The sequence below is a fragment of the Strix aluco genome, chromosome 7, assembly GCF_031877795.1.
Source record: "Strix aluco isolate bStrAlu1 chromosome 7, bStrAlu1.hap1, whole genome shotgun sequence".
Classification (NCBI taxonomy): Eukaryota; Metazoa; Chordata; class Aves; order Strigiformes; family Strigidae; genus Strix; species Strix aluco.
In genome coordinates this window covers 23,479,942-23,496,084 of record NC_133937.1, presented here as the reverse complement: position 1 = coordinate 23,496,084, position 16,143 = coordinate 23,479,942, and the positions used below count along the sequence as shown (strand labels likewise).

The 16,143-nt window shown below is 34.3% G+C and overlaps 1 protein-coding gene across 2 annotated transcripts in view; it reads right to left on the bottom strand.

Moving 5' to 3' along the window:
* The window catches only part of MYOF (myoferlin), a 71,331-nt gene that overhangs the window by 32,509 nt on the left and 22,679 nt on the right, over nucleotides 1-16,143 (bottom strand). Inside the window, exons 8-22 of one of the 2 annotated variants that reach the window (XM_074830938.1) lie at nucleotides 15,689-15,751; nucleotides 15,526-15,576; nucleotides 13,921-13,951; nucleotides 13,334-13,449; nucleotides 12,028-12,154; nucleotides 10,629-10,732; nucleotides 9,634-9,702; nucleotides 9,477-9,520; nucleotides 8,960-9,042; nucleotides 6,712-6,750; nucleotides 4,073-4,197; nucleotides 3,485-3,601; nucleotides 2,934-3,111; nucleotides 1,969-2,093; nucleotides 1,355-1,461 (exon numbers count right to left, since the gene is read on the bottom strand). In XM_074830938.1, coding sequence (XP_074687039.1) covers nucleotides 1,355-1,461; nucleotides 1,969-2,093; nucleotides 2,934-3,111; nucleotides 3,485-3,601; nucleotides 4,073-4,197; nucleotides 6,712-6,750; nucleotides 8,960-9,042; nucleotides 9,477-9,520; nucleotides 9,634-9,702; nucleotides 10,629-10,732; nucleotides 12,028-12,154; nucleotides 13,334-13,449; nucleotides 13,921-13,951; nucleotides 15,526-15,576; nucleotides 15,689-15,751 — 1,379 coding nt within the window. The remainder of the gene's footprint in view (nucleotides 1-1,354; nucleotides 1,462-1,968; nucleotides 2,094-2,933; nucleotides 3,112-3,484; nucleotides 3,602-4,072; nucleotides 4,198-6,711; nucleotides 6,751-8,959; nucleotides 9,043-9,476; nucleotides 9,521-9,633; nucleotides 9,703-10,628; nucleotides 10,733-12,027; nucleotides 12,155-13,333; nucleotides 13,450-13,920; nucleotides 13,952-15,525; nucleotides 15,577-15,688; nucleotides 15,752-16,143) is intronic. The other variant, XM_074830939.1, reaches the window with a different exon arrangement.

Here is a 16,143-nt window from a genome sequence, read left to right as displayed (position 1 = left end):
AATCAAATATACCAGATCAGAACTTCCAGAAAGTCACCTCATATTAGGTTTAAATAGTTCACTGAAAACTCTTTCAAACTCCTAACTCTTTTAAACTTTATCACGACAAGGAAAATTGTTCTATGAATTCAACATAGGGAATTATGTCTTTGACACAGGTTTCATGAGTTTGCTGAAATAAACCATAAAGAACATTGTATCCTATGAACAACAGGAAGCTCATCTGGTTCTATATCTAGGTGCTGTTGCGCCATAATTGTTGAGTGATAAGATATTTTATAAAATAATGGATTGAATTAATAACAGTGCAGATGTGTGTCAGGAGGATGGGTTGACATAACTGATATAAAACCTGAAGTTCCTACACTCACTAGATGGCTCCACGTGACAATAGTTTGCCCTTCATATTTTGCTTTCCTAAAGTATGTCAGTTCTTTAACTCTGCTTTCTTCCAGATCACAACAGGTATTCTGTGAAGTTACTAGTTTATATTTTGACATTAGCTTTCTATCATATAATTCTTTGCTAGTATATACTGACCTCCACTGTTTGCTTTTTCCTCTCTTCACTTTTATATTGGCTCTACAGCCTGATGAATTTGTTCTCTCACTTCATGTTCTGATATTTCCTCTAATGGATAATAACTGTTCTCTCATTTTCCCTTTCCTTTTCCTGTGGTGTTTCATCACCTACTTAATGTTTTTCAAGCATCTCTCCCCATCTCAATGTCTCCTTCTATTAATGTCTCTTTCTCATCTAATTCCTTACTTTCTAATTCCTTATTTTCCTTCAAAACCCTAAGTACTGACTCCTATTGCCTTCTCTGAACACTCCCATATATACAGACATATTGACTAAAGGTTTATTCAAAAATATCATCTTTATGGCCCTTAAGCTCTAAATAGCCTTTAATTTTTTTATCCTGGGTTTACCAGTAAATCACAGAATTTCTTCCCTCTTCAGTTTCAGAAATAACATTGAAACACGGGTAAACAAAAGTTACATGAGGAATTCTAAATTAGGCAAGATGCTAGAAAGGCAGCAGAGATTCACAATTTCACATTTTCAGAACAGTCCTGCCTTAGATTTTTTCAAGAGATGCTGTTTTACTACTGTCAGTGACTAAGATAAAGGAGAATTACAAAATTAGGTGCTGTTTTCCAGCAGAATTACAAAACTATGCATGCTGGTTTACTACTTGCAGAGACTTCTGGAATTCCAGTTCTCAGGTCAGTTCAAAGGCGTAATCAGTTTTATAGTCCTCAGAATTTGTTTTTTGACTTAGTAAAGGCAATAGCGAAGATTCTGAGCAGGCCTAGTATGATAACGTAAGAGATAAAAAAGGTACTTTTACCTTATGTCTTCTGTAAGTTCATCAATCAGCTTCAACCACATCTCAGCTAATCGGTTTTCAGAAATTTTAGCCTGCATTTCTGATTTTAAGGTGGCTAAGTTGTATTGCTGAGAAATTTAAAAGAAAAGGATTTGCACTTATAAACTTCCATTGTGGTTTATGGTCAATATCAGTTTCAAGACTTTAATCTTACTTATTTCTATGTATAAAGCCCAAATAAAAAAAGACTCAGATGTTCAAACTTGGTTAATTTAGCAGGATTATTCCTATGTTCTCATTGTATTTAACAATACATGATATCGCACTTAACTTCCAAAGCATTTTAACAGTTCTACAGACTTCACATGCCCCTAACCAACACCAAGGACTCTTCCTTCCTGTGGGAATTCCCTGCAGATTCAAGCGGGAGTGTGTTGCCAGAATACAGACCTATGATTAGCAGTGCCATTTGTTACACTGAGCTATGTTTAATTTTGAATAGGAAAAAAGGAGGGAAAAGTGTCAGAAAACTGTTCCATAATTTGCTTAAAATGTAATTTTTTGATTACACCTCTAACAGAAAAAAAGTAAAAATGAAAAGTGTATTAGCAAAAGAAAGATCTTAAATGTCTTACCAGTCTCTCAGCCATGTTTAGGATCACATTCACAGGGTCTAATCTATGACTTATGTCCTCCCAAAAGGAAGTCAGCGTTACAACTGGCTTTGTGTTTGCCCATGGCAAGTAGTAATAATAATTACCTGGTGTGAAACATTTGTACATTAGAGTTAGAATTCATGGCAGGAATACATACTCTACACTGCACAAGTTGCTATATTTATTTCATTTATGTACTACAATTCATTAAGAACATACAAGCTAGTCCAAACTTGTAAAAGGATTTGTATTTTTCAGCCACTGTAGTGTCTGTTGGGTGGTAAACTTTTACTTCAAATTGTTTCAAAACCCAATGGATTTTTTCAATAAATTATCTGTTAACATGTTCATTATTCTTTCCCATAACTTATCGATGTAGATAGCACATTAATATAAGTTATCTCTGAAATAAAATATTCAAATAATTATTTTCCACAGTAAACCTGATTACTTCATTTAATACACAGAAAAAAAGAACTCCTATTGTCTGAAGTTAATAAAAAAATTATAACCAAAATATATTTCCCTGTGGTCTGGCTAGGTTCTTTTTTTCTTGGCTGCCAGACACCTGGTTTAAAAACAAGTTTTTATTTTATTCTAAATCAGAATGTTCAAAGGGTATTTTCTCCATTTAATCCCTAGTTTTTAGACACCTGTAAAATAATGTGATTGTTTTCTTGCCAATTTTCCTGTGCCCAAGTAGTACATGGTCAAAAGATTTCACTGAATTCTGTGAAAATTTCTTTAATAACCTCAGTAGGCTTTGCAGCATGTATTCCATAAAATAACTTCATCTCAAAAGCTGTGAAAAGCCACATATTCTTTTCTGTCATGTTTTCAATAAGTTTTTAGTGCAGTTTAGGGCTGTCATTCCAAAGTCATAAAATAGCTCCTTGAAAAGAGAATTTTACATTATTTTATGCCCATACCAGCAGCATCCTTACCATCAAAAACAGCACAACTGTACTGAGTTGTTGATGCCAAAGGTTTACAGGTGGTATCAAACTTGTTGCCATAGTTACCAATACTAACTTCAAACTGGATAGGCTCACCGGTGTCTTGCAGCATGGTAGCAGAATGAAACACAGCAGCCAAGCAGAACTTTCGTCTGCTCTGGTATTTCTACAAAAAGAACCTTTTTAGTTGTAGTTGTATTTCAGTATTTGTAAAACCAGATCCACAACTATAGAAAACAATAGCACTTTCTTAATGGAAACAATAAATTTAATATTTTTACTATTTTCTGGGAAGCAACCAAAAAAATATATTTTGTGTATAATAAATTACAGTATTCAAGATTATAAAAATGTTTCAAATTAACATTTCATGCTATGAGGATATGACATTTTTGTAGCCACACCATCAACAACCACCTCTCTTAATTCTGAGATTCAACTCAATAGTTTCAATTGTAGTAAGTTAGATTATCCTGCAAAAAAAAACCCAGCCAAGGCATATCTCCATTACCAGCATTGACAATAAAACAAAGGTTTACCTGAACAACCAGTAAGTCATCATTAGGAATCATCTCTAATTTTTTATTAACAGGTTTGCTTTCAAGTATCGTAGATAGTTCAACCAGAATTCTCCCTCTATAAGCAACTCCTTCGCCCTGTAACATAATCACACATTGAATCCAATTTTATATATTTCTCCTGAAGTAGCATACTTTCTTTAGCTGTACATGATTCTGGCTTCACTGAAGTGTTGTCAAAACTTCTGCAGAGGCATGGATGTACATATTTGAACAAATTAAATAAAGCAGTTGGCTTTAGTTAATGCTAGAAGTGAAAAAGATATATTTACAAAACCAAGGAAATAAGAAATACAAATGTATGCAGAGATGCAGATAGTGAAGGCCATCAAAACCACTACTGCTCCTTTAAAATGAAAACAGATAGGAATGCAAAACACTATCATACTTCCTTATTAATCATAAATAGAAAATTTTATTCAAAAAGAAACACTAAAGGGAGTGTAATGTGAAGAAAACAAAAAAGCCCACATTAAAATTAATTTATTCATCGACTAAGAACAATTGGGTTTAATCCTTTTATTAAAAACAATGAATAAAGAAACTGACCTTTCCAAAGTTTAATTCATCATATGGGTCTGGGAATCCAGTGTATTCTCTTGGACTTCCATACAGGTTTAGGTAACAAGGCCCAAATGTTGGTAAAAAGCCAACTTCAGTTTCTCCAGTGTTTACTAACAGAAAACGTTACCATTATATCTTTGTTAATTATTGTTCAGAGCCAGAAAAGGTTAACATTACTATCAAACCCAGTGGAACAAATGTTAGATATTAGTTAGATATTAGTTATTAGTAAAGTAAGAACACTTCATTCTCTGGGTATACTATATGAATTTAAAGTAATTATACCAGTGACTGTACTTGTTCCTAACCTCCTCCTTCATTGTACAATACTTACTAGATACTACTTCATGCAGTAAAAAACCCACAGAATAAACAAAACTTCTGCCCCAGTTCAAATATCAGGTTTTCATTTATGTGAAAGAGTAATACACTCTTCTGTTAACAGAAAAGATATTTTCTAGAAATAAATGAAATTGAGTAAAACAATGTTTGCAATCATTTAAACACATATGCCATTGTTCTAGCTAAACACCTACAAAAAAGATGCACACTGAGCAGAAAAAAACCCCACTGTTTAGAATAGTTAATCCTACTGTTCTAATTTTTAGTTTAATTTTTCTGTGACTATACTTCAGGGTAAAATACAGACTACTGCAAACTCTAATCATAACTGCCGCAGTGCACTGTTTCTCAGAAGCTCCCTTTTCAGTAAACTATAATTCATACTAGACTGAAAGCCTGCAAACTCAGTTAATTCTCAGTTAATTCCGATGACAATAAACTCTAATTTGTATACTATTCTTATTCCATGACTAACAAATTAAAATTTCCCAATGTCTTAATCTAGCTTAAAAAATATTAATAAGGATTTAGATATTTTTGTCAGTTTTAATAGCTAAGCTAGGAAACTGCATACCAGAGCTATTGTTTATTTTCAGATATTTAAGATATCTAACAACTTGAAAAAGTATTTCCATTGCCAATGCTTACTGTCATAATTTTGTATTTTTGAACAGTGTTCTGTTTTTCAGTAGAAAAAAATATATAGGGAAGCCTTAATTGTATTACTACTGTTGTCTTTTGTGTTTGCATTCATGCCTTTCAAATTTATTAGATGATTGAGATTCTAAAAAGCTCTTTTTAGAACCAGTTAAAATTGGCTTAACTTTAGAGAGTTAATTGTTCTTTCAGTAGCAATCAAACATATGCCATGATACATTTGATGAGTAGTGCAAAGAGAATTAGAACAAGGTAAGCAACACATGCAGAAAAATACTGCGTAGTTTTGAGCAAACAGGAAAGATTCTATATTATTTTCCTTCTTGCATCCTAGCTTTTGTCTTTGAACAAATGATTCTGGTATTAAAAAAAGAGGAGAATCAGGTTCTAAACCTTGCAACAGATACCACTTAAGAGTGATCTGCAGCAGAAAGGAGGACTCATTTATCACAGGAAAGGATGGCTGAGATAAGAAAGTGAAAATAAAGGGTTACACCTTGTATGACTTTGCCACTGTGACTACTGAGTGACATAAATGGATAATAAAAATGAATGTGACATCCTGATGTAATTTCCTGTCAACACAAAGTCACATAAAATCTGTAAAATATAAAGATTTGCAGTTCTCTATTTTGCATTTGCATACTTTCACATCGTTACATCTGAATCAGAAAAGAACAAAATCTGAATGAAAAAGAATTCAGACTCTTGTTGGAATACTGTTCAATTTTTTAAAGATTCTAACACTAAACTGCTCACACCAGATCTTGATATGACTAGATTTAAGGTAGAGATCTGTGTTGAATTAATACATTCACTACTTACAGATTCTAATAAATTAAACAGAACATAAATTTAAAAACAAAATGAAACAAACAAAAAACACCCCCTTCCAAGCCTGGAATAAAAAGAGTAATTTTTTGTATTTGTTTACATTTAAAATTCAATTGTTTACATTTAGAAGGCTGATGATCATGTATTACATAAAGTGATTCTGAAAAATTATTTCAGCGTTTAACTTAATATTACATTATTATGAAAGAAAAATAGTAAATGAAGTATTTGTGCAGATGAATGTTTGTTATCTTTCAACTGGTGCAGTTGTATTTATTTCTCACTATATAAATATTTACCACAAAGTCTTTCAAAACTGGATGCGAACCTAGACAGTTATGTGAAAAGCTGTCTCTCCAGGTTTTAACAGAATCAGATTTCATTTTTCAGACTTTATTTATATAGCTAGCTAAGCATAAGCAAAACAGCCACTAATTAATTTAGGCATTTACTTCTGCAGGGCTCTGCAGCTGCAAATATAGTTGCAATCTCATAGCTAAGTTAAAAATTGCAAGCCATTGTTAGACTAAGCACTTTATAATCAAAGCAACTGCATGCTCAACTCTAAAACACAGCTTGAAGCACCAACCAAACAGAAATATTTTCAAACCAGTTCCAGTGCCAAAACTGTTTTATGCAGTTAGTTATGTTTGATACTCTTTAATCATAATGGTGAAGTCTTTTAGACAAGTTATTATTAAAAATATTTTTTAAGATGATGGGTTTTCTTAGGCAATACTTCTCAGTTTGGGCAATGGAAAACAAAATCAGTAACAGCTGAAGATATAAACCTTCATATGATGAAGCCCCTGTTCCCGAAGATGAAAATTCTATATTATGAAAAGAGAAGAAGTTACATGACAAGTGACAATAGCATTTTAAAAACAAATACATCACAAAGCAATATGCTTTTAAAATAAAGTCGAAGGCCTGAGAAGAAGTAAAGTTCATGTGGGCTAGAATTTTGCTTCCTGATTAAAATATGAAGGTATTACTCTTCCTGTACAATTCCAAAGAAAAAAACCCAAACATGTAGCTGACAAAATATATTGTTTTGATGCTTCTGTTTCAGCTTTGTATAGTACTCCCGACAAAATAAAATTTTATTAAAAAAATTATTTTAAAATCTTAAGAACATTTAAGAAAACCACTACAGTTCAGGGCCCATTAGCATATCTTCATTTACTGAAGATCATAGACTAGATCAGTTTCCCAATCCTTTAGAAAACAGAACAGGCTCAGGCATGGCATTGACCTCAAGGGAAGATAATCTGTGATTTTACATGGAAATGACTATTCCAGTGTCAGTACTTCAGTAGAGAAAGAATCCAGATAAGATTTTCTCAGTTACTGAGTGCCTGGGTTTGAAGTATAAATGAGCTGTGACTCAGCAGCAGTTCAAGTTACACACTTGTGTGGGTAGTACAAGTGAGCTCTTCAGAGCTGAATGTTCCCCAACAGCCCAGCCTTTCTGCCTTTGATTTCCCATTGCCTTTTCTCGTAACCCTTTCTTTTGCTTCTGGTTGTGTGTGTGATATATGAAAAGAATGTTTGCACAAAGTCTTACTTCTACAGCAGTACTTCTAAGAGGACTGGGTTATAAACTTGAAGTTACATGACTGAAAATACAGTTCCATCCAGTAAGATAAATACCTGGCTCAAGTCACTACAGGATTGGAGCCACTAGTTTTGTTTTTAAACTCCTACATAGCTATCAATTTAAGGACAAATTGGTCTGTCTCATACAAGTACATATCATATAGATTTTATAAACACAACAGACAGAAAAAATAATAATTTAGATTCTTATTGTGGTAGTGGTGGAAATGGTTTTAAGCCAGTGTCTTTCAACCTAGTGTAGATAGTCAGATAAAAGCCTGTTTAGCCATGAACTTTACAATTCTGTATGAACAACTAATATGACATACTATGTTCATGTAAAGGATAAAACGTTTTTCCTGGAAAATTAACACAGAATCTTTGTCATGGAGCCAGCTCGATTGTATGAAAGATCTTGCTATAAAAAGATGAGGAGATTATAGATCACAAAGAAATAATCAATAATCAGTAATCACAGTATAAGAACATAAATGTAACAGGATTTTTTTTTAATATTTCCCCCAACCTTGGCACAAAAAGTGTTTCTTATAATATTGTAAAGAGTTTTATCACATATTGTCCAAGGGGACAACATGTTAAGAACTTCATATCCTGCCTAACTGAATTTGTTTTTTTGCAGTTAATCAGTTTCGAGTTTTAGTTTTTCTGAAATTATATATCCTGTCATAGGATCTTGATTGAAGCACCTAAGTTAATTGTCTGTGATCACAGCATTGCAACTAAAATCTTCATCTGTGGAAGCTACTAAAATAAGGGTTACTAAATAGTAATTTGGAGCACTCATGCAATGAGATGCAGTGCCTATTTCCAGTAAGCTACTGATCAGAGCAGAGACTGATCCAAGTTCCCCCAGTATCTGAAAGCAGCCTAGTAGTATACAGGAAATGAGCAGGTGTCTCTAGATCCTGTCGGCTAGCTACTCAGGAACATTCCCCAGCTTTTAGGTTCTCTTCCCAGAGAAAGAACAGACACGCTTATAAGGTGGCAAAAGAAGTCTTGCCTATTATTGCCCAATAAAGTAGGGATTCTGAAACAGTGACTCAGGATTGCTTTAAAATTCAATGTCTTATTAAGTATCTTAGTAAATTCACATATCTTACGATAGATTGTGATATCACATAGTTTTCTGAATTGAGGAAAGTATCCACAAATCAATTAACTTATATATAACACAAAAGACTGAATTTTGAATTAGTTACTGCTATTTTCATGACGATGTGGTTTAAACATTAAAATTTTAATACTTTACTTTAAAAAGTCCCACAGTATGTTTTCTAGGAGCATTGTTTTGAAAATTCCAGAAACAGATAATCTTGTTGCCACAGAACTGAGGAACTATAGGAAAATATACTTTCTTAGCACACCGATCTTCGCTATTTCTCATAACAGAAGATAGATACATAGTGCTCAATCAATTACCTTCAACTTCTCCTCCAGAAGAAGCAATTTTTGAGAGACTTAAATATGTTGTTCCTACTACATCATTTTTTGTAAGACGATCCCTATAAAAAGAAAAAAAAAAGGGAGATTTTATTTAAATATAATACTGGTCATCCTACACATAAGTAAAGTACCAAGTGACTAAATTCACTCCAAGACAGTGTACTCACATTTTATATCACCTGGAACACTTTACTATTACTAACACAGATGGTAATGGTTAGTTACAAAAGTGGTCTGTCTCATGAAGAAGTCACCTGACTTTTACGCTATCACTTGAATAGCGATGGTGCTCAGTGCTCACTGCAGAAAATTAACAATGCTCCCATGTTATACTAATCAGGTCTTTTGTAAAGAAACCATAAAGGAAGATACTTAAATACTTGCTTAAATACTCTCATAGGCTGTAAAAATACCTGACATCTATAGAACCAGACTTTTCTTCACTTAATATAATTTACCTTGTATAGTACTTCGATTAAAAGTCGTAACTCACCAGTCAACAACTGCAAGCTTTATTTTCTCACACATGGAGGGAAACTGAAAAAAAAGCAATTAAAATAACCCATTACTTATTTCACCACTCTAATGTTAATGCCCTGAGTTCCAAAAGGATGGCTGTTTTCTACAGAAACAAGAAAAAAAACACTGACCTTTATTTGAAGACAAATAATTTGATTCCACTCTGGATTAGCATTTTTCTCAATTATATTTGTGCAAACCTGCAAAAAATTAAATCAACCCAAAGATAAAACAGACAAAAAAGCATATACTAGCTATGATTTAGGATAAAATCACGTTCTGTTTGGTAAGATGAGGGGTAGCAGTTAATGATGAATCCTGAGTGGTTTATGCTGCAATGAACCATTAGTTTTCAATTGGTAAATACAGCTAAACTGATCTGCATATGCAGTATTAATGACTATTGGAGGGAAAAGAAAACTGAAACAGTGTTTAAACCTGAGACTGGCATTACCCTACAGGAAAAAAGCTTGTTATTTCCACTAGCTACAATTTAGTGTGTTTTCACACTAGTGCTAATCTCTTTTTATCACAGCAGAGAAACAAGACGAAGGAATGACTTGATTCCAGCTTGCTTTATGCAGATTTTAGAGTAGATGAAGAATATATTCTATGGGAGAGCCTATATTATTTGTTAGTCACGTCTACTGAAGATCTCCTACATTACTGGGTATGGCAACCTGACTATACAACATAATAAAGGACTGACATTTTTCTTCTTAAGAAAAAAGATCGGCTAGCAATGAATATAGGTTGTGCAATTGTGCTTCGGCTCAAATTTCGTATTCTAAGGAACACATTAGTAATAAAATGTACAAATGCTGTTAACCTGTCCAGAAAGATCTGTACCATCAGTTACAAAAAGCAATCAGGAACAACCGGTAGGCAAGCAATCTGGCACGCATCAGTTCCTAGCATTTAGTCATACATTCCCCTTTTATTACTCATCAGCTTTACACCCATTCTACTGTACCTTTTAGTTTGTCCTCATTTTACAAAGTGAACTTTAGGGCTAATGCTTTTTTATTTCCATAATTTCAGTAAACTTCAAAATTTATATTGGCATATGAAATCTGTTCTCAGGACTACAATTAGAATGCAAAGATTCAGATATTTACTAAATTACCTTTTTCCCAGCAAAAGAAACTTCTACAAACGGATCTACCAGGTTTTTCTTGTCTGCTTCTCCTCCAAATATTTCTTTGACAGTCTGTGCAAAAGCATCATCCACTGGAGAGGTGTCAAAGAAGAAATTAAGGTTAACACTTTTTAATTATTATTTTATTTATTTATTCAGCCTAAATAATAAATTGCCTATCGCAATCCCACCAAAATCAACCAGCTTACAGATCTAGGTAGGGTAAAGTCTAATCTGATAAGCAAAATTCTGAACAGTGTCACTGGTAAAAATGGAGAATTTAGGCTTAGGAGCAATTTCAAGAATATAAGTTTTTGAAACATCATGAAGAGTGTTGATGTGCTTCTGAATGTAGCGGCACAGTTGTATTTGAAAAACATTATGCATGTACCTGTAGACATTGTCATTTGTAGTCACAGATATAGGTGAGAAATTATGCTAGGGAAGGATAAAAACCAACCTATATCCTATCAGAAAACACATATGGCATATAATGAGAGAAAGAGCCTTTGTCTCAGCAATATAGGGTTGACACAAGTAAAGTCTCACTAAATAAAGTAAGGTCAAACTGCTTACAAGCTCCCCTGCCCTCCAAAGCTGTTTATTTAAGCTTATGGTGCTCAACTTATAGCCCACGAACTGCATGCAGCTTTCTGGGATACAGCCAGTTCCTAGTTACTTATTTCCTGTGGCCACTCAGGAGCAGGTTGCTGGCAATCACAGCAGTGGCTGACTGATTTCAGCAGTCCTGTGGCCTTTCCCCCATTGCAAAATAGCTGCAGCTATGCACACCTATGAAGAAGAATTAATAGACTGCTGGGAAGAGGAGGGTGCAGGGGACCATGAGCAGTACTACTTATCTACTAGGATCTAAATGGCCTTGGAAAAGAGGGCTGCAGGGAACCAGCTGTCTGATAACCTCTTGAAAGTGGGCAAGGATTGAGATCCAACGGGAGGTTGACACATGCACTGTATACTTGAGCTAGACATGCACAGAACATCCAGCTCCTCTGCAGATAAACTGTACTTGAATGTTAATTACTTGCATGTAACTTCTGTGATTGGAGAAGGGCTAATAGAGATGACCCTCTCCCCCTACCAGAAACTGTAGGGGGGAACAGCACACAGCACCCCCCACTCAGCAACAGATGAACATGACTAATCTAATGGGTAACAAATTTATCCGTTACAAGAATTAAGTAGACTTACTGAGCATTATCAAGGGACTTGAAATGGGTTACTTACACCATCACAGAACTATTGGCTCAAGTAACAATGTAAAGCACTCAAGATGTTTTATGTTCAAGGAACGTTTCTGAACAGCTAACACAAGTATTTCCAATGGTAATCAAATACACCGATGGACAAGTAGTAAGAAGCTACATACTTTGTGGAATGTCCTCAGCTCTGTAGATTTTGAGAAGGAAAGTGACCCATCGAAGTGCAATTCCAGCAGGTAATAACAGATTGCTCTCCACATCATCGCTTTCATTATCTCTTTCCCTTTTTTCAACCTGTCAGCAAATACAGTGATACATAGTATCTGGTATATAAGAAAGCCAGAGTAATGTACAGAATTAAGGTGATTAGTTAAACGGGTACCCACAACACTCCAGATAGACTGTTGTCTGTTTCATTTTACAGAATGAGTTTTTATCAAATTATCAAGCCACAAAAATTAATTCTACCTAAACTATTTTATTTACATTTTTATGTCTAAAGTACTCAATTGCAGGAGCCCATTATAATCACACTTTTAAAATCACGATCATTAGATAATGATGATGATTTTGGCACTCATACAATGCCAATTTCATGCAATTTTCATACTCATCTCAAGATGAATATTGTGGTAAGGCATCTTACTGCAATTAGAAACTGCATGGAGCTCTCATATAATGTACCAGAACTTACTGCTTCCTTCTTTAAAAATAAATAAGAAATAAAAGATTTCACCACAAATAACTTGACATATCTTTGTGATTTCAAGAATCATGAAGATAGCAGAAAAGAAGAGTTAATATGGAACAAGAAGGAGATCTTCCATGGTTCTGAGGACCATATTATATTTAACTAAGGAGTAGCAGAATGCAAAAATCTCAGGCAGGAGGAACAGCAGAACTTAAACTACAGACAATGGTCAAATACAAAAAATGTCACAGAGGCAAGAGGGCCTGTTTTTGCCATGACAGAATAGCAGACAGTTAAGGATTGGATTGTTAAAACTACCTACTGCTTTCATATACATCAAATTACTTGTGCCTAGATTGTAATTATTGATAGGTCTGATTTTCACCTGGAAAATATCTCCACAGGCTTGTCTACATCACATAGTAGTGGAGACATTCCTGACTTAGTTCTTGAACTGGTATCAATACGTTGCTCACCCTGATTAGCTACACTAAGGAGAATTACATATTAGCTTGCATGCAACATCAGGCTAACACATCTCTACTTCTTCCAGGATGTGAAGAATTATCTACAAATGGTAGATCAACAAACCCAGAGCTGGTTCTGAGGTTCCTTAATTGGACAGGATAACAAAATAAGCTTTGTACTTAGTACTGCATGCCCCTGAAACAACTTGTAAATCTTGTCTTTTAAATGCTGCTCACAGTATTTCAAAAATGTCAGAGGGACATGAATAAATATCTGGGTCGAGAGGGGAAGAAAAACATTTAAATGAAACTTACTGGTGGCTCATCTCCAGTTCCCAGGACAATCATGCTGACTTTCATATAGCCTTTAGCTCCTGAATTTGTATCTTCAGGATCACTCAGCAAAAGCCATTTTCTCATGACTGCATGGCCTAAAATAAAACAAACACCACCACTCGCCTCCAGTAATATCCATTACAAAATGATAGAAATCATAAAATCAAAGTCAACTGTTCCAAAAGCATGCCTTATTCTAAAATTAATTATTTAAAAAATTTATTCTGTCCTAGACAGGTCTCAATAGTGCCATTCAAAACAAGAAATCTAGTGGTGTTAAAATGTTGTGGCATACTACTTCAGAGACATAATTATAAAATAGTTTTGCATTATTTTTCACATTTTAGGTCTTTGTTAAAACTAATATCCAAATTTTAGGTGCTTCTACTTCATCTTGAAACCACTGAAAGGACTTATATATTGTTGGATTTTTAAAAGTTAATACTTAAATGATCAATCTCAAATAACTTTCCATTAACTTTCTTCTTTTACTTTAGAAATGTAATGAAATGTTTCAACTCCAAGTTTCAAGCTAGCAAAGAAGCTCTGAAGTAACTGTTACTTACCAGGCTCATCATAAACATAGCCAATGTCAATCTGAAATAAAGATCAAAGTCATTACCCTCTGAAGAAATACCAAAACAGAAAAATGCTAGGGCAACTCAAGTTTTTCATGAGTACTTCTACAGTGTTCTCTTGTCACAAAAAAAAGAAAGTTTACATAGCATATTCTTGGGAGGAGAAAGAGAAAATACCTTACATTAAAAAATGAGGGATTTTGAATGGATACAGCAGCCAAGAAGAAAATGCAAGAGAAGATGTATTACAACTAACAGTTAGTTAGTAGTTACTTTCTTCTTTCCTCAGATCCCCAGGTTTTCCATTTATCTGACACAGAAGATGTGGCTAGCCTATTGCTTCTTGAATTCCCTATGTTCCTCCATTATTTTATGTTCAGACAGGCTTTTCAGAACTCTTTTGTTTCTATTTCCTGCTCAACGTCTCATCCTTCAGTTCCAGAAATGAAGCTTTTTTTTAATGAATTATTTCCTTTTTCTTTTATGAAGATGATGAGCAATTTCCCCCCCCACTGTGTCAAATCTGGACAAGACTGCACAAATACCATGACTGTATTCATTGTATCAGATTTCAAACATGTTCAGGAAGGTAAGTATGTTTGCTCATGGCAATTTGGGCTAGTTTTCCTTGCAGGTAATGTCTGAAAGGGTACTTTTCTAGAGAGAATTACCCTTAGGGCTTTCTCCTGGAATGTGTGCCTGCAGGAACAGAAAGTAGCTCAATGACATGCTGATCAATCCTTCACAGAGCAATATACCACTTTCTGAACCACTAGAAATTACATAGATAATAAGCAGTGAGAAGCAAAATCAACCTGCTTTGTGGCAGAAACGGCTTCATTTAGAAAAGAGCACTCTTCCACACTTGTATATTTTTGTGAAAAGCTGGTCTAGAGACCTACTGAATTTATGCAGTACAAAATAAACAAACAGAAAATACAGCCAACACTGACATTGGAAATCTTGTAATAGGGGATCCTAGTAGCCATTAAAATTGTCATGTGAATTCTTTGTCTGTATTGCTTTAGGAATACCTTCAACAGGCAGATGTCTACCTCCCAATATTGACCATTACAAACACAAATACAGTCTCACTAATATCATCAGAACCACAAAAATTACTTTAAGAGACTTTCCCACCATCTCTTTTACTTAACAAACTTATGACCAAAGGAACACCTTTCCACATCACTTGAGAATGTGTATCTTTATGCCGCAATATATACCACTATTCTGCCTATTAGCTACCTAATATAATTATCTCTTCAAACCCTACCTCATACCAAATAATCCCCCGATATCTTTGGAGGAAAAAATTTACCTTTGGTACATATTTTTTTCTCTTGGATGCAAGTTAGAGAACTTGGTATATAAAACACATGATTTTCTTTAACAATAATCTTCTACTCAAATAAGAAAACTGTTTACTAGTGCTTTGAGCAAATGGTCTCCAGCATAAGAAGCAAGACATCATCAGGTAATTTTTTGGCCCCATGCTAAAGCACTATAAATTTAAACATTTAAACAAGTCCTTGAAAAATTTCTCTCATTTTATTTAATTTAGTCAAGATATGGATGTTGTTTCATACCCACCTTAAATTCTCCCATTAGACAGTCTGCTCGTAGAGAATAAGAATCATACACCTAAAAAGACAGACAACTATGAAACAAGAATGTTCCTAAACACCATAGTGAAATAGCCAGACAACACTATATGCATCCAGCAGCCTTTTGAACATGCACCATTTTTTCTTACCCGAATGCTAACTGTTTCATCAAGCAACGCTAAAGGAGTCATGTGGACATTGTAGAAAAATATCTGTTAAGGTAAAAACAAACAAAAAACCTGTCTCAAAATGACAAACACATAATTCTCTGAACAGAAAATGCAAAAACATTATGTTAAGAGGTTTGTGAAGCATGTCTGCTTGCTGGACTCATATGCTAATTTAGCACAGAATAAAAAATTTAGTAAAGTTAGTAAAAAATAGACAAAAGACAGTCACAACTTCCACTTGAATGAATGCAGTAGGCATAGCTGTGCTGCAAACTTTCAGCACTGTCCTTACTCCTTGCTCTGTACTTCACATTTTCCTCAGGGGAACAACTTTGGGAATTACAAAGTTTGTTCATTTTCCAGGACATTCAATCCTGGTCTAGCCATCTCTGTTGTAGCTGTCAAAAAGGTCTTGTTTAGGTGCTAGTGGTGAT